Below are 18,682 nucleotides of genomic sequence, written 5' to 3'. Positions count from 1 at the left end.
TCTTACGTTCTCACTCATATGTTGAAGCTAAAGTAGATTGAGCTCACAGAAATAAGGGCTAAGATATAGGTTACCCTGGGAGTCAGGGTGGCCTGAGACGGTTAGCAGAAGACACAGGCATGCAGCTGGATAGAAAGAAGTTCAAAATTCTATAACACAGTATGACTATTGTTGATAACAGTACACCACTAGATAGTAGAAAGGATTTTGGAGGTTCCCAGAAAAAAAAAGTAATAAATATCTAAAATCACGGACATGACAATGACCTATATGGATGGTACATATCATATATGTGAGTTGAAATATCATACAGTGCAACACAAATACATAGAAGCAATTTGGGGTGGGGGGAATGGGGCTAAATATGTAGTTCAGTATCAGAGTACCGGCTTAGCACACGCAGGCCCTGTTGTCAATCTCTAGTAACTCTTCTCATTTTTAAAAAACACAGAACACCTAGCGTGGTGTTTTGTGGGTCCTACAGCCCCTGGGTGGGGCCTGGTGGACCCGGTGGTGGAATCTGGTGGACCTGGTGAGGGAGGCTTCTATATTGCCCTAATAGTACAAGTGCCCATGTTCACAGGCATCCTGTGTGACACAAAATAGAGGGTCTATTATATCTTTATTACCACTATCATCCCAGCCCCACACCTAGCCAAGTTTCATGAGGTCAGGGAGCAGGGCCTGATCTGGTGATTCTGGATGAGAGTATTTGAAGACTGAGGGCAGAATAGCCCTGTCTTGTAGATGACTCATGATGTCTACTTTCTGGGCTGCCCAATCACTGAGGCCCAAACACACCAGAAGCAAACCTTCCAGTAAGGTGAATCATTATCTCTGGGTTTCTGTTTCAAAGGGCAAATAAAACACCAATTGCCTCAATGTTATAAAATATACACAAGGAAGGGGAACAAAGCACACACTTGGAACTCAAAGACGAGAGAGGTTTTCCAGGAAATGGAAAGTGGAAAATCTCTACATTTCTTATAGGTTGGTGCTCTTTCTACTGTAGCTGTCAAATCCCCTTGGGACTTGTGGCTTCAATGTTAAAAGCCAACACGATGGCTAACACAGCTGTGGTATTATTTTTGATGCCTTAAGAATAAAAATAAACATTGTTTACATATAATCTATCAATGGTTTTCCAGAGTCTCAGAACAACCCAGTTCCTTGTTTCTTCTTCCCACCCTGTTCTGCCCTCCTGTCAGAGAATCGCACATTCTTAGTCTGAGCGTACAGACCATAAGGTGACCAGAAACTGCAAGCATGGTTTATAGAGATGAAATGTTGCACCATTTTTTTCCCTGAGAGAGATGGTATATAGATGTTGTCACATTTATTTCCTGAGAGAGAAAAGAGGAAGTTCATGAACGTCGGGGAGGGGCAGCTGTGTTGTGTGCTAAGTGCTTGACTTCGTTACTTTGGTAAAAAGGTTAAAAAGTTCCTACAGACTAAAAAGCCAGAGCATACATCAGTTTAGGCTGCTATAATAAAACCCCTTAAACTGGGTGGCCGAAACAGACGGTAGTCCTTTCAGTGTCAGAGGGCGAACGTCTAAGATGGACTCACTGACCATTTCATTCTCCTTGTGGTACACAAATAGTTTTCTTCATTCTCTATGCCCTTCTGGAAAGGAAAGGTAAAAGACAGTCTTTTGTATGAATTAGGTCCCTTCCATTGTATGAATTAGGTCACAAAAATCCCATCATGAAGAGCCCACCCCGAGATTGCTTCCAACCCTAATTGCTTTCCAAATGCCTATCTCCTAACACCATCTAATTTAGGGACTTCATACGTCATTCGTTCTGTCCACAGCAGTGATTCAGAATAGCAATGACAGGGCTGAAGAAATGGTTTGGTATGTAGGGCCCTTGCACTTAAGTGTGAGGACTTAAGTTCAAATTCCTAGACCCTACGTAACGCCAAATGTATGTGTGTCTATGATCCCAGCAATTCTGTGGCAAGATGGGACAGAGAAAGAGTTCCCACAAGCTTGGGGGCCAGCTAGCCTTGGGTGTAGAGAAGTAAACAAAACACCCTGTGGAACAACGTAGAAGGTAAGGGGCAACCTCCTAGCTTGTACTCTGATGTATACACACACACACCATGATGAACACAAATGGGCACTCAAGAGCGTGTGCATGCGCACACACTAAGAAAGGCAGTGATGACCTTGACACCCGGGCTGCTGCTGTCCAGCTATTTCCTCTGAATTAAGAGGAGAAAGGAATTCAGAAAGCTATGGAATTTAGGAGCCTTCTCCCACGGTCATCTATCTGGGGTATATAACAGGCACTTGTTCCTGCCTCTCCAGGAAAAGCACCAAACAGCTGCTGAGGAGAGGAACTGAGAAAAGTCCCCACACATCTGAACAATAACCAGTGACCAGTTCCTCATTGACTCATTTGTCTTTCCAGAAAGACCACTGTCTAAGACAGCTGGGATGTCCACCCTGACATCTCTCTCTGTTCACTACGTGTGCAAAGGACGGTATCCTAGCAACCCTCTGAGAGCAGCAGTTGTCTCTCCTACACGATGGGAATGGCAGCATCTTCTGGCACAGTCACGGGCATCTTGTATACCACACACAACATCTCTGGCCCTTAGAAAACAAGAGATTGGATTGCTTTTACCCTAGGCCACACTGTTTGTCCTGTATGTTCTTAACATGTGCTGCTGACACCTCTATATGGCAAGGCCAACCGCGCCTTGCTTAACATAGTTTCTAACATGTGACAGGTCCAACAAAATATCTGTAATGGTGAAAACTGGATGAAAAAAAATTTCCTCATCTATCCAAATGGAATAGAATGGAAATAGAAAGTGGAATGCTGTGCGCGTGCGTGCGTGTGTGTGTGTACAGGCAGGTATGTGCCATGGCATAGATGTAGAGGTCGGGGACAATTTCAAATGTCAATCCTTCCATTTCATTTCAGACAAGGGCTTTGTTTTAGCTTTTAGCTTTTGAATACAAAAATCAGTTGTCCCACAAGAATCCTGGGAATTCTTCTGTCTCCACCTCCCATCTCCTTGTAAGAGCGTAGACAGACATTTGCCCTACATTTCTGGCTCACTCATGAACTCTGCGAACTGAACTTAAATCCTCGCTCATGCACAGCAAACACTTTGACCCACTGAGTCACTTTCCAGCCTGTCCTTTTCACGTTTTTTTTTTTTTTTTTTAAGAACAAGGCTGAGGAGATGGCTCCGCGTGTAAAGCCTTACCTCCTACACTGCTGGACAGGGTTTGCCGTTCACATCTGCGCACTCCGGGCTAGCTGGCATCCATGCCTGTGGAAACTCTCCTGTCCCTGCTTTCATCTTGCCATAGAAAGGCTGGGATTATAGACACATGCTACTATCCATCCTTCCTTAAAATGTACGCTGGATTTGTTTATCATTTCTAGACATTTCCTGATAGTCTTTGGCATTTCTTGCGTATAATATTATGTCATCTGTAAACGGGGATAACCTAACTCCTTTTCCTGTCTGCGTCCCTTGGTTTTCACTACTTGCCTTACTATTCCAGCCAGTGCTTTGAGCACAGCATTGAGTAGGAATGAGGAGAGTGAGCTGTCTGTCTCATACCTACGTCAGTGTGACTGCTTCAAGCTTTTCTCCGTTAAGATATTGGATGTAGGTTTCTCTAGATAGCTTTTACTATGTTGAGATACACACATCTGTGGTGGCTACATCTGGGGCTTTTATCCTGCAGGCGTGTTGGATTTTGTCAGACTTTCTCTGCATCTATTGAGATGACCATGCAATTTCTTTTTGTCTTTAAGTAAGTCCATTTATGTGGTTTATGATATTTATTGACTTGAATATGTTGACCCATCCTCGTATTTCGGGGATAAATTCAAGATGGTCATGGTGGAAAATCTTTTAGAGGTGTTTCTGCTTGCAAGTGTTTTACTGAGTATTTTTGAGCTTCCATTGATGTTATCATCTTTGGTTGTTTCTTTCACTTGGTTTAGGCATTAGAGTGATATTAGCATAGCGGAAGGATTTCGGAGCAAGAATACCACCAATGGGCATGCTAGCTAAAAAGGGGAAAACTCATGAGGTCTCAACCCATTAATATATCAATCAATGAATTTAAGGGCATGAATTTAAGAGCAAGGAGAGGAATATGGAGAGGTCCGAAGGAGGTAACGGAAGAAGAAAATGATGTAGCCATGAGCTCCAAAAAGAAATGTTAAGTCAAACACTGCTTGGAAAGACTTCCTACGAGAGCTGTATGACTAAATTATCTAAAGAATATTTAAATTTTTATTGTTCCAAAGGTAGATTTCTATCCCCAAGCATGAAAAGTAGTTGTGAAGGGTAGTATGTGTCTGATGAGTATGAAGTCCACTCCATTTTCAGCAGTCAGGAGGTAGCTTTGGGCATGTGTGTCTTTCCACCTCTCCCTTCAGAGTTCTTATGTGGGGTGTCACTTATATAGTACACGAGATAGGAAAGACAGTTTTTCTATAATATATCCAAGAGGCGGAGTTTAGAAATTTCACCCACATAACTTCTTAAAAGCCTACAAACGGAAAAGTAAAATGGTTCTCACAGAATAAAGTTAGTAACAGGGCAGTGACCGATGGCCGGGCCAGATGGGGAGTCTCCCCCACTAACTTACTCCTAAGGATTTACTCTCTCTCCTTTCCTTCTACGACTAACCCAAGTCAAAGCATAGGTATTCAAGTTCCCAGGAACTGCTGATTCATCGACTCTCTCGCCAGTCACTGACAGGAAATCCTACTTAATGAAATGATTCCCATCTTTATTGAGTATTCTTCACACATGGACATTTTGATTGACATATCCAAGTCAGACAACAAAACTCAATTTTAAAACATTTAATTTTAAATTTTAAATATGCCATCCTTTAAGCCGTTACTCTGTTTCTTCCAGCGTGCCTTAACTCCTTACAGTGACAGGCACCTATTCGCTTCAAGATGCCTCCTTTTGGGAAGGAGTCTAAGATAGCATTTAATTCCCATTCTAAAGCGCCATCTTGGTCACCACAATGAGAGGTGAAAAGAACATCAGATATCACACCAGAAAGTCTGTCCAAATCAAGGTAGTGAATCTCCATGCCATGTGCCTAGAGTAAACAGAAATATTTCTAGCCTTACTTTCCTCATTGCCAAAATAAAGATCACATGCTTGCCTTACAGCACTGTTCTCAAAACAAAATTAAATTTAAAAACATGTACATATAATGTGTAAATACTAAAGGTTTATCATCGTCGTCGAACATGTGCAAAGATTGTCCATTGATTATTCAGTGGAAACTTATCAAGCATTGTCACAGAGCAAAGTTTTTACTAAGCAGTAAAGATACAAAGGCCCTAAGGATAGGGCTTTGATTGGAGGAGGGCTGGAGCTCAAAAGGATAAAGTTTGCACCGAGGTGACGTGTGTCAGAGAACTAGAGAGAGTATCCCAGTTGGATCATTGCCCCGTGGAGCATGGGAAGTGAGGGAAAGTGAGGACTCCTGTGTGGACACCAGAAGGAGTTGCTTCATTTCAGATCCAGCATCAAGAAAAGACACCCACATCATTCTTCTGGGGGCGTTCAGTGCACTCCACAGTCCTGGGTCCAGGGCCAGCTCAGAACAGTCTTTCTCTGCCTCAGCACCCCTGATACGTAGTGTGCCTAGTGTGGCATTGTGGGAAGCTGCCTCATGCATCACTGGAATGTTTGCTGGCATCGCTGGTTCCTCCTTACTCAATGCCAGTAGTGCCATCTCCCCGCCCCCAGCCGTGACACTGATAAACGACTTCAAGTGAGAACTATAACCTCGAAGTCATGAGACACCAGTACAGATGCTCGCAGAAGGAATGGAATTCATTTAGATGGTGCCTAGACATATACAGTACCCAGCGAATACGAAGTCCTTTTGGCATATGTTGGCCTATTCCTGAATTTCATCCAGAAGAGATGCTGGATGAAGCCCCCATGTGAGAGGTGACAATAAAATCGTGTCTTTTTTTTTTTTTTTTTAAACAGTGCTTTGTGATCCTGGGCAAGTCACTCAGATTCTCTGAGCCTCAGTTCTTCAAGGGAGACAATGAATTCTGTTCTGTAAGCTCACTGGAAGGATTAAATGAGATAAATATAAAACTTACAGCCATAGGAGTCTTGATATACATCTCGGGAATCATGGGAAAATGGGAATCATGCTGCTGGGCATGACTCAGTAGAAATGCTTACCACATAAGCCTCACAGCATAAGTTCAATCCCCAGAACCCACAGAGAGGTAGAAAGAGAAAACCAACTCCACAATTAGTCAGTCAGTCAGTCTCTCCCCTCTCTCCTGTCTGTCTGTCTGCCTCTCCCCCCACCCCTCTCTCTCTCTCTCATGCACACACACACACACACACACACACACACGTAATTTTTTTTAAACAAAATCTTAACAGAAGGCGCTCCCCATTCCATCCACTAAAATGGGGCAGTATAGCTTTGTAGTACACTGCTTTTGTGATCATGGAAATGTGTAGAACTTACTGCATCAGAAACCAACATACTGGCTATCTAAGTGCTCACAGCAACCAGGCTGCTTAAGAGACCAGAAATGTGAAACTTGCCAAGAACTATACTGACTGGAAGAAATGGTCCCATGAACTTTCAAGACTCAGCTCTGTACACCCCCTGGTCCCGCTGCCTCTGGCACGCTGAGGCTTGGTGGAGGCTGAGGAAAGTGTTTTCTGAATTCCGTTTCCTTTAGTTTCTTGTAGATATAGATTACAAGATCTGGAAATGTCTCCTGAAAATAACGAGAAGGGTCTCCAAGTATCTCCTTCATTCTGAAAGGAAACACAAATAGGTCAGCCTATTGGTCCGTAAGCTCTTCCTCCTTCTCAGAATAAACCCCGGCAGCTTGCTGGACTCTAGCAAGAGCAAGAAGGACTTTGGAATCCGATATAAGATGCCTCTTGACTCTTCAATAGGTGTTTGCAATGCAGTCTTTCTGAATTGGTTTGCTCGTTCATAAAAAATGGTAGCAAAACAGGGAGCAGGGATGACCCTCCCAAGGCCCTACCCCTAGATGAGGACACAGGAAGAGTTAGAAGGGAGAGAGAAGGATGGAAATTATGTAAATACAGTAGCTATGTATGAAATTCTAAAAATAGATATAAACAAGATGGTAACAATGGTAAAATAATACCACAATCCCTTATATACAATCTCTAATAATAAAAAAGAAAACAGTCTGAACTGCAAAGGTGTGTGTGTGTGTGTGTGTGTGTGTGTGTGTGTGTGTGTGTGTGTATGAGTGTGTGGAGGGATGGGGATGTGAGTGTGATATGAGTGTGAGTGTGTGTGTGTGTGAGTGTTTGTGTGTGTGTGTGGAGGGATGGGGATGTATGATATGAGTGTGTATGTGTGTATGAGTGTGTGAGTGTGTGGAGGGATGGGATGTGAGCATGATATGAGTGTGTGTGTGTGAGTGTGTGTGTATATGTGTATTTGCAGCTAATGTTTTTTGACAGCAAAAGATGATTTAATTAATGTGGGCAACTTTTGTAAGCCTACATTTACATAGCCCTATCTTCTATGCTTATTAACACAGAAAGCTTCTTTTGTTCAACAGAACTCAGCAAAGCTGAAAAGGAGGCCTGTCTGTAATTGACGATAAAACCAGCAGGGTCTTACTGTGCAGTTCTGGCTGGCCTGGAACCTACTGTGTAGACCTGGCTGACTGCTCAGAGATCTGCCTCCCTTTGCCTCCTGATTTGTGGAATTAAAGGCCCCAACTTGCTTTTCTTTATCAAAGTAAGTTTTCTTTTTTCCATACTGACAAACCTAGAAGTGGGTTTTCTAACTGTTCTCAGTCCATGTATAACGCAGGCAGATGAAAGCAGCACTTACTGCCTGTTTTTTTCCTCATTGATGTGTTCTCCTATATTCCGAATAAACTTCAGCAGATCACCTACAGTATCCCGATAACCCTTTCGGGATTTATAGAAACCATTCATGTCAGACATGACACGTTTGTCGATCTAAAAAACAAAACGTTAGTCCAAGATATGATGACAACATAAAACAAATCCTGATGGTATGTTAATAGCAGCAGGCCAAATACAAATTTGAACAAATGCCCTCGACCAACAAGGAGCTAAGCAAGCAGACAGAAACAGATGAAAGGCACAGGATACTCAGAGCGAGGTACACAACCCCACCGTCGTTGTGCTGCATTTGAATGCGTGTTTGTAAGTTACTAACTTCCCTTTTGTCTGTACTTGCCGAGTTTCCTAGGAACCGTGCCTATTAAAAACCTTTCTGGGAGTGTCAACTAGCCTAACCACTATGAAAGTCAGTATTGAGGTTCTTCAAAAATCTAAAACTACACCTACCTTACGAACAGCTACAATTCTGCTGGGTATTTATTTATCAAAAGGACTCTAGGGAAACATATCACAGGGATGTCGTAGAACTGCTCACAGTAGCCAGGGCTTGGAGCCAACCTAGGTGTCTCTCAATAGTGAAATGCTTAAAGAAACTGTGGGGTGTGCACCCAAAGGGATCTTTTCAACCATAAAAAGAACAAAGTTATGCCATTTGCATGAAAACTGATGGAAAGGAAGCTAGTCGCAACAAGCAAATTAAGTCATTCTCATCACAATGGGACTTTTTTGACGGGGACTTGGGGGAAGGGAAAATGTGCAGGGTCAAGGCCATCCTCAGGCAGAACTTGAATGATAGTGTGCTCTGAAGGAGGGAGCAGAGACCCAAAAGAGTCAAGAGGGCTCATCTGGAGAAAAGAGAATTACCTCATTCACTTCCTGGTAGCAACAGGCTGGTGTATAAAATAAGTTAGAAAAGGCAGCACAAACTGTTAGGCACGCTCTTCTTCCTAGACCACAGAAGGTAGGTGTTCCTACCTTAGACGTCCACCGATCAAAGCTTCTGGAAGGCGCGTGTGTCTGAGGCTGCAGTAGCTTGAGAAGTTTACTTTTATTATTTCGTACTTTGATGTCAGATTCATTTCCCACATCCCGAAGCGTTCTATAGCGGCTGAGGACGATAGAACTACCATGGTCATTCTGTATTTTCCAAAAAGGAGAAAACGCGATATGCTTTGATTTTTTAATAAAATGTCTGCATACTGGGAGAGGCCTTCCTGTTGCTTTCCACTTATTCTTCAGTAGTTAAAACCAGAAACCTAGGGGCTGGAGAGATGGCTCAGTGCTTAAGAGCACAGACTGCTCTTCCAGAGGTCCTAAGTTCAATTCCCAGCAACATTTTCATATACATACAATAGATAGATATTAAAAAAAAAAAACAGAAATCCATAGGTTGTCACCCTGCCCAAGGACACACCTTCAACAATGCTGAGGTGAGAGAAAAGCCTGGGCCTGCTGATTCCTAGCCCTGACAGTAGCCCACACCACTTCTCCCTCTCCACAGAAAAGCCTGCAGCACAGTGGTTCTCCACCTATGGGCTGCAACCCCTCTGGAGTGGAAAGACGCTTTCACAGGGGTCACATATCAAATATCCTGCCAATTAGATATTTACAATGCAATTCCTAACAGTAGCAAATTCAGTAGCAAATTTATGGCATACTGATGAAAATAATTTTATGGAGAGGCTCACCACACCTTAAAGGAACTACACTAAAGGGTCACAGCGTTAGGAAGAGATGAGAACCACTGCTGTAATACACAGCCAAGTCCTACTTACTTCTCCCAAGTCCAAAAGAAAGGATGGCCAAGCAGGTCCATCAGACAGTTCTTTACATTTTCTCCAGGAGAAAACAGGCAATGAACGAGGTCCTTAGTCTCCTCATTTGGAGCGATCGTAAGCAATTCTTCATCATTCTGACCCTTCAGTGTCTCAAAGGGGATCTCACCTTTGTTTACCACATAGAGAACCAGTCGTCCAAGGTCCTGCACAGAAGCCATAAGTCGAGGCAAAATTTCAGTGTGTTACCTCTCTATGTGGGTAAACGTGGACGATTTGAGAGTTAATATTGTCGACTTCGTTGGACAGAGATCTGCTCTATCAAGCCCTTGCTTCCAGCCTGAGCTGAAGTCTCTGAGTCCATAATCTAAACAAACCCTCATTCAGCTTCTCAGTGTGGAAATGGAAGGCACCTGTGGGCTGTATTCCTGTGGTCCCGCGGTGTTATGGCTAACACCCTGAACTCCAAATCTACAGGGGGAGAAAGGCCAAACTCTGTGCACAAAGAGTTCTTCGGGGCAGCATGTGGCCCATGCAGCTTAAGCCTCCTGAAAGATAATCCTGGTCCAGAGTCCATGGGATAGGGGCAGCAGAAGAGTCTACCTGGGTCTGGAATATTCTGACAGAATATAGATAAGTCAGAGAAAGGGAGGATGCTTTAAGCAAAGGGGACAGCCTTGGGACAAGTTAGGAACTGGATACAGTGAGGCGACAGATAATGGAGTCATTCCCAGTCAGATGCAACACAGAGCTAGCTGAGGGAACTAGGTTTCAGTAGGGCAGTAGGAAATAGGCAGTGACCAGCACAAGAGACAGCTATACTAGATACCAAGGGGGTGCGGGGATGGGCGGAAGTAGGGGTGGGGTGGGGACCGAAGTTAGAAGCCACCAAACCCAGAATCAAAGCTATTGCTCGTTGGTTATTATCCAGGATAGGACTGCCCAACTGTTCCTGAACAAGCCTGGAAGCTTCCATGCACGGGACCTAGCTCTGTGTCCTTGCAGAAGCACTTTACAGTCTTGACACTTGTGCTGAGCTCTGCCTCCTCCAAGCCTGAAGGCTGACCTCACCCCTCCCAGGAATTGTCTGGAGCCTCAGTCTCTGGAATTTCTTTGGTGCTCAGTGGGTGAGTTTGAATAGAGTTGGGAGGAAATCTCATTGCTTTATCTTTAGGCAGGAAACTGTTTGCCGAGGGAACCACTGAAGTGTTCAGATATGCCTCCTGGAAGCCTTGGAAGAGGTACCCTCTGTTTAGTTACTTATCCAGCTAGTGGAGGAGGAAGTGCAAAGTTAGAGACCAAGAAAGGGGCCACGGTGAAAGATGACTCCATGCCAGTCTAGTTATTATACCCACTCCTCTGCCCCATGAAAGTTCTCCTGTAGGAGAGACGCATGGAAATGCCACTGTGCGCAAGGGAAGGAGGACAGTGGACAAGGTGGAGGAAGCCGTGGAAAGTCTTTTCTTCCGGGTTAAAATAAGTTCTCTACCCGGCCGCGGGAAGTGAGGTAATGAACAGACCAGGAAGCAGAGAACAGAAAAGGTTAACTAGAGCACAGGAATTACCTCCAAGTCTCTCTGGACCGTCTGTGACTCTCTCATCCACTGGATGCTCTCATCAAAATCTGCCAGCCGGACAGCTTTCTCAGAATCTAAGAGACAGTTTCAGAGGTGCAGGAAAGACAAAAAATTATGGAGTGATTGTCAAATCACTTAAATAAATATGTAACAAGTTATACAATCTATTTATCCTCTCTGAAGATCAATAATTATGCTATTGGCTCATATCCAGCCTCATTTGACCTATTAGGCATCTGTCAAAAGCAGGACACACATTTTAGTTTTCATAGGGCAGACAGTAAGAAAAGATGAGGGTGAAGTTAAGCGCCTCTCGACTCCCACAGCTCCTGGGGCACAACACTGGAAAGGGGCCGGTGGTCATAGTTCAGGTTATATCCTACGGCTCACTAACAGCTAACCAACAGGGTTCTGAGGTCTTAGCCTTGACTTCCGTTCAGTCAGTCCCAAGCTACTTTGCTACTGTACGCTACCATCAAAAGCCAAAGATGTGCTGGTTCTGAGCCTCTCCTCAGCCCCCTTCAGACCCTTCTTCCTTCTTTTTTTTTTTTTTTTTTTCTGGAGCTGGGGACCGAACCCAGGGCCTTGCGCTTCCTAGGCAAGCGCTCTGCCACTGAGCCAAATCCCCAACCCCCCCTTCTTCCTTCTTAAAGAAACTATTGAGTCCCCAGAAAGAGGAATGAGGGAATGATGGAAGTTGGCAATGAGAGGTAAAGGTGCATTGAAGTCAAGGATTTAGCCTACGAGAGGTGACCCCTGCTAATCTCCATGACTACCAGAAATAAATCTGCAATCATTACAAATCGCTTAGTCTGTGATTCTATCCCAGGCACACATACAAGACCGTCACAGGGCCTCACCTATTAAGATGTTTGGCGGTTGCAGGTTCTGATGGGAATATCCATGCATGTGTAGTTTTTGAACACCCTTAAATATAGACAATAGGACACTGAGGGCAAACTTGTCTTCCCCTTTCTCCATAGGTTCCTCTCTGGGCACATTCAGGAACTTTTCCAATGTCGACTCACACAGGGACACACACACATATAAATTGCCCTTGTGCTCCTCGCTTCCATAGAAAGTCAGTAAGTTACTGTGGTCTCCACAGTCCCGCAGACAAGCGACTTCCTTACGTCCACGTGAGCTATTCTCACAGAAGACCTTCACAGCCACCTCTCGATTGTCATAGATCCCTAGGTAGATGCCCCCTTCAGAAGTGCTGGCAATTTTATAGGCATCATTCATGAAGATCTTGAGTTTGCCAATCATGGGTCGAGACACACTGTGGAGTCTTTTCAAGTCCTCCCCCCAGCGTGCACTGTGAGGCAACCAGTCTTTAGCAGGAGGGTTGGTGTCGTGATTAGCTTCATACGAGAGAAGAAGTTTTACTAGACCATGGTCATAATTCCTCTTGGCTATCCAAACAAGATCGCCACACTTGGTATCGGCTCCCTTTTCAAGAAGCAACCGGACGATTTCCTTCAGTTTGAGTTCAACAGCAATTTGCAGCGCCGTCTTGCCCTCGCTATCTCTGTCATTCACCTTTATGCCCTCCTGACTCAGGAGCATCTGCACCAAACCTGTGTGCTTCCTCTCCACTGCTGAGATCAGAGGTGTCTTCTCACCTTCCCCTCTCACATTAATATCAGCGCCATATTGAATCAGAACTGAAGTGATCTCCTCCACATGAATTTCAACATTTTCACAATCGCGGTTCAGCAGAGAACGGATTAAGGCATTTCTGCCCATATTGTCCCGAGCATCGGCTTCTGCCTTCATTTCATCGAGGAGAATTCTCACGACTTCCGGGTGGCCATTCTCCGCAGCGCTCATGAGAGCCGTGGCCCCTCCTTGCTTCAGTCGCCTTCTGTCCTCCGTTGTCTCCCGTCTCAAATTCACATCGGCCCCTTCAGCAAAAAGGAATTTTAGGGCTTCAACGTTACCATACTCAGCAGCTTCCATGAAAGCCGTGAATCCGTGCATGTCACGCTCATTGATGTTTGCACCTCGAGAGAGGAAAATCTGGAGCAGACTCACATCTCCACAGATCCCAGCAATGATGAAGGGGGTGGCCCCATTCTTCTTCCTCCGATGAGGGTCAGCACCATAACGAAGCAGGAGATTCACAATATCTACCCTGCCAGACTGCACCGCGTTGTGCAAAGGTGTCCAGCCCCCAGATTCTTCACAGACATTGGCATCAGCCCCTTGTTCTAACAATTGCTGGACCCTGTCAGCATCTCCCTTGTTAACAGCTTCTATCAACAAATAATCATCTTTGCCAACGGTCTTCTGACCACCTGCTGATGCGGATCCACACTGAGGTGTGCTATGATCCGTGGTCTCCATGATAGTCAATGCCTTTTCCTTGAGCAATGAACACGTGCGTTTCTTGGGGACACAAAGAGAGTCTTGCGGTAGGAATTGGGCTGATATATTCTGTCTTCTGACACCTCATCTGTACATGAATAAAGAGGGGAGCTTTGTCATTTCAGACAGGGGGAAAAAGTTACCTGGCTTGGGATTCAGTTTTACCTCTACGTAGTCTTTCTAAACACGTTTACATGCTTAATTAATAATTTCTTAGACGTATAAAATGTATACCATGTAGACTAGTATGAATCGAGGTAAATTTAAAATGAGGAAACTATTACCCCATGGACCCACCCCCAAAGTGACTGCTACATGTTTAGTACACGTGAACACCAACAAGATCCTACACTTGGCTCCCTATTCACACAGCGACTGGACGATTTCCTTCAGTTTGAGCTGAACAGCAGTTACAGAGCTGTCTGTCTTGCCATCTCCGTCATCCATGTTTATATCATGCCATGTTATATTTAGTACACGGGGACAGCTTTCTTTCCAGGCTGGGGTCAGACTAAGTGACGCACTTACGTGCTTGTTTCAATTTTCTAACCTTCAATATTTTAATATCTGAAATGATATTTCAAGAATTAAAGCAAGTTTGAATGATGTTGGAAATCTAGCTCATTTTTATCTAGTTCTCCTATAATAGTTCTTATAATAGACGTCTTAAAATTTCATGACTAGTCATGAAAACGAACTACTTTTTTCCTCCATATTCTATAAACGTACTTACCGAGTAACTGGCAGCTTCTGGGGGTAGTGGGGAGTGCAAGCTCCTTTAGGAAGACAAGTGGATTTGTTTGACTTTGTCCATCTGGCTTTCTTTGTCCTAGGTGAGACTGGTCACCCCACACTCACTGCTCCTCCTCTCCGGACCCCTGCCTGTTTTTATTGAAGCAGTGTCGGTTGAAAAAAATGTGAAAAGTATGAACTCAGCTTTGAGTTTCTGGGTCTGCAACTTTTGACTGCCACTTCCTGGTTGCACATTCTTAAACCACGGACTCACAATTTTGTTTCCTCAACAGAAGACAACAATAAACAGGACCATTGCAGACGGTGTCCTGGGGAGTGTAGCAAATACTCCCCCCACACCCACTCATCCATGTACCCTACCAGGAGGGTCATTTAGCCCAGGGCCCTCCCTCAGCCCGAGGTTTACCTGTTCATTCATCAGCCTGAACATCTAATTATCTGTGTCTGCTACAAAATGTACAAAACCCCCTCCTTTGAGATCTGCATCTGCGGTATATTCTGAATACCAAGCACCGAAGCGAAGCGTTTTCGTAATGGGTCCTAACTGCCACAGGCTGTAAAGTGGGTTGGTGTATTGTAAGGAGCAGAGGAGGGAAGAAAATCAGGGCATGCTGGGAGGAAAAGCCCAGTGCAGAATGGAGCCCCCCCGCAGCAAACGAGCCTACTTTCACTTTCCGTTTTCTCCTTCCTCATAGCAGAGCTGCCCCAGAAACAGAGGATGCAAATAAACAGTGTAGGAGCCCTCAAGGCACCTTAGGAGGAAAGGCTTTCAAGCAGGCAAGCATGGGGCTGCTGCCCAGTGGCTATCAGTCCCAGCTCCTCAATCCTCCCAGCCACCCCCACCCAGCCAGGATGGGGGGGAGAGAGAGAGAGAGAGAGAGAGAGAGAGAGAGAGAGAGAGAGAGAGGAAGGGTAGGGAAGGGAAGGGAAGGGAAGGGAAGGGAAGGGAAGGGAAGGGGAGGGGAGGGGAGGGGAGGGGAGGGGAGGGAAGAAGGGAAGAGAGATTAGACAAGGAACGACTCCTCAGCCAGCTCTCCCCAGTGTACCTTACCCTCCTCCTCTCAGCAAACATTCCTATGACAGCAACAACCCCTTAAGAACACTCCTTAGAGGAAACATTTCCTTATGGCGGTGTCCCTGAGCCATCAAGGCGGAGCCAAGAAAGGAGTGAGAAAATGAAGAACAGAAAGCATTGAGTGCAGGGTCAGTCCAGGGACAGCCTGAGCAATCTTCTCCTCCTGGAGGAAGACAAGGGCTGTTCCCCTGACCTTGGAGGACAGATTTAGTAGGCATCACTGCCCTCACCTTTCAGGTTATAGGAACCAACTTCACCCATCACTCTGTGTCTTCTCCGTTATCACAAGTCCCCTTGGAAGAAAACAAGGAAATGACCGCATAATCCACTAGCTAGTCATCTTGGCTTAGTGAGGGTTTTACCGCTGTAAACAGACACCATGACCAAGGCAAGTCTTATAAAGGACAGCATTTAATTGAGGCTGCCTTACAGGTTCAGAGGTTCAGTCCATTATCATCAAGGTGGGAGCATGGCAGCATCCAGGGAGGCATGGTGCAGGCAGAGCTGAGAGTTCTACATCTTCCTCTGAAGGCTGCTAGTGGAAGACTGGCTTCCCGGCAACTAGGAGGAGAGTCTTAAAGCCCATGCCCACAGTGACACACCTACTTCAACAAGGCCACACCTCCTAATAGTGCCACTCCCTGAGCCAAGCATGCTCAAGCCATCACTTAGCTAATACATAGCAGGCAGAGAGTCTGTTGCCCGTGATGACTGTTAAGTGCTTGGAATACAGCAGCTTACTACACAAACCCGGAGCTTGTTCCTTGAGGCAGAGGAGGAATATTGTGTGCATGTACATGCAGTGTGTGTCTGGGCAGGCTGATGGAGGTCGAAGACAACTTTGGGTGTCAGTTCTCTGCTTCCGCCTGTACAAACTTCCAGAGTTCAAACTCAGGTTGCCAGGCCTGTCTGGCAAGCATATTTACCTGCTGAGTTCTAGTCCCATTAGTACATTTTACAAAAGTGTATATAATAAGATTTCCAGATATAAAGCAGTCCCTCACAGCCCCTATTCCTATGGGCTTCATAGGTGATGTCTTCTAGTGCCTCGATATATCCTGCTGCTTCTGATGTGTCCTCAGGTGTGTTATTTTGCTACCTGAACAGATAATAGTAACGAGGATTCTGGTGGTGCTGCTGGTGGTGATGGTGGCAATTATGCAAATAACAGAAAACATTTGCATCGCTCATGGGTCTTCAGGAACTGTTCTGAGCACGTCACAAATACCAAGTCAGGGAAGCCAATCCTGCAATAGCTACTGCTTTTCACCCCACATTACAGCTACAGAAACCAGGGGATAAAGTGGGAAAGTAGCTTGCTGTGCTTTGGAAACTGGGCTGTATCAAGAGCCCACCTTTGTTCTGACTGAAGCCATACAGGGAAGAGAAGCAGCCCCATCATGTAGTGAGTCTTATGGTGAAAAACCCACAGGGAAGATGTGGGGCTGGAGAGCCCTGGCGGGTTAGAGTCCTGGAATGGGAGTCCCAGAGACACAGGCAGTCATTAAAGTGTTGGCCCTGTGAGCATGGGGCCTGAATTCAATCTTAGAAACCACTAAAAAGAGAGACTTGGCGGAGGTCTCCTGGCTCTACTTGGTAGGTTCTAAGCCAATGAGAGGTGGTCAGTGCCTAAAGAATGATACTTGAGGTTATCCACTGGCCTACACATACACACACACACCAGAATGGAGACTTTCCATGGGATGATAGGTGGTCTTTGTTCCAAAGACATTTGAGCAAAGTCTGGGGGAAGGCTCAGAAGCACACTACACAGACACCTCAGTAGGAGCTGTGGGTACAAAGGGCCTGAGGCCAAACGGTCCTGGTATAATCGAGGAAGAGCTTACAGACCAGTGAGGGAGAGAAATGGGAAATGGAGGGGGGGGGGGGTGCGAGTCATGTAGGACCTTAGGGACCCTTGTAAAGACTTCAGGTTCCATTCTGAGCAAGATGGCCGCCAAACTTGGGAAGTGGGGAGATGTTAAAACTCTGTTTGGTCTTGGGGTGCCTCTGTTCTCAAGTAATAAGCCACAACCAAAGTTAACTCATAACTATGGAAAGTTTATGAATGTACTCTTGTCACAGAGCATTGAGTCTCAGCCAACCGCTGCAACTAAACTTCAGCCAGTTTCAGCCGACTGACTGAGAGGCTAAGCTTTAAGGAAGCAAGCACACCGTCACTATGCGTCATTTCCGAGTTTCTGTCTCTAGACAACAGTCCGAGTTTCCTCTGTTGCTGTGGTAAGGCACTGATTAAAAGCATGTTGGAGAGAAAGGGCTTATTTGATTGCTAGTTATATACTCCAGCATCAAGGGAAGCCAAAGTGGAAATCAAGGCAGGAACTGAATCAGAGACCATAGAGGACAATGTTGACTGACTTCCCCCATAGCCTGTTCAGTTTGGTTTCCTTCTATAGGACCACCTGATCAGAGGTTACACCACCCACATTGGTCATTAATCAAGAAAATGCCCCCACAAACATGTCAACAGGCTGAGGTGATGGGGGCAATTAATTCCCTAGCAGCAGCTGTGTGACCACGGCTCTGAGCTCTAAAACTGTTCTGGTTTTGACTGCCACCTGAGCCACAAACCACTTCCGATTCAGCCGAGGCTTGCTAAATGGAATGCCCAAAGTGTTTCCTTTAACGGAGACTGTTAGAATTAGGTAGACGAGGTGATAAAGACTCCTAGAGCATACTGGCTTTTTGCCTCACCAGAGCAGCTTGTGGGGAAGCCCAGGAAGCTTGCCTGTGATAAACAGTGTAGGAAGTTGCTACAATAGGAAAAACTCCGCCCAGAAACCACTGAGTAGCTTAGAGAAAATCGGAGACTTGATTACCTGAGCCTGACAAGCTTGGGCTATTCAGATGATCTGAGGTGCAACGAAACAAAGATCCGGGAGTGACTCGATGCTGTTTGGAAGCAAGATGAATTCCACACTGGCCACTTTCGCTGTTGTTTTCTAGGAACCAGACTAAACAAAGGGGAGCTAGACGCCTCAGAGGCAGCAGTCACTCAGGCTAGCCAGCAGAGGCGACATTCAGCTCCTTTTGGTCGTGCTTACCAGTTCTCTTGTTTGTGTCTTGTTCCCCGGACCGCGATCACGGGATGGCTCTAATTGCTGCTGTCATCTGCCGGGCTGTTTATGTCCACGGGAAGTAATTCAAACAGCCGCTGAGCCGAGCTTCCAGGGCAATTTTGCTCATGTGTATGTGTGTTC

General features: G+C 45.4%; 1 protein-coding gene across 34 annotated transcripts; it reads right to left on the bottom strand.

The window, feature by feature from the left end:
- Positions 1-4,753: 4,753 nt before the first annotated feature.
- Rnasel (ribonuclease L) lies at positions 4,754-18,622 on the bottom strand. Of its 34 annotated transcripts, none has more exons than XR_015635268.1 (10): positions 18,527-18,622; positions 18,302-18,436; positions 14,367-14,515; positions 12,124-13,721; positions 11,252-11,337; positions 9,687-9,892; positions 8,887-9,048; positions 7,874-8,004; positions 6,589-6,807; positions 4,754-5,098 (listed from the first exon to the last, which is right to left on the bottom strand). XR_015635268.1 is itself a non-coding variant. In XM_087581128.1 (10 exons), exons 5-10 carry the CDS (start codon positions 13,610-13,612, stop codon positions 6,636-6,638), a joined length of 2,217 nt encoding a protein of 738 aa, XP_087437254.1. In that variant the 5' UTR covers positions 13,613-13,721; positions 14,367-14,515; positions 15,692-15,754; positions 18,302-18,436; positions 18,527-18,622; the 3' UTR covers positions 4,754-6,635. The 34 variants fall into 34 exon arrangements, 23 of the variants coding, with proteins under 23 accessions (XP_087437254.1, XP_087437263.1, XP_087437265.1 ...); XM_087581128.1 differs by adding an exon at positions 15,692-15,754 and having other exon boundaries at positions 4,754-6,807; positions 8,887-9,019; XM_087581137.1 differs by having other exon boundaries at positions 8,887-9,019.
- Positions 18,623-18,682: the final 60 nt, after the last annotated feature.

Source organism: Rattus norvegicus, chromosome 13, assembly GCF_021556685.1.
Source record: "Rattus norvegicus strain SHRSP/BbbUtx chromosome 13, alternate assembly SHRSP_T2T, whole genome shotgun sequence".
NCBI classification, from domain to species: Eukaryota; Metazoa; Chordata; class Mammalia; order Rodentia; family Muridae; genus Rattus; species Rattus norvegicus.
Note: the sequence above shows the minus strand (reverse complement) of the source record. Positions and strands in the feature narration are given on the sequence as shown.

Coding starts and splice junctions, on each gene's coding strand:
- Rnasel (XM_087581126.1), bottom strand. CDS start 13,612: ATGGAGACCACGGATCATAGCACACCTCAGTGTGGATCCGCATCAGCA. Junction 11,338..12,123: donor ACCGCCAAACATCTTAATAG/GTGAGGCCCTGT, acceptor ACTGTCTCTTAG/ATTCTGAGAAAGCTGTCCGG. Junction 6,808..7,873: donor AATGAGGAAAAAAACAGGCA/GTAAGTGCTGCT, acceptor GTTTCCTTTCAG/AATGAAGGAGATACTTGGAG.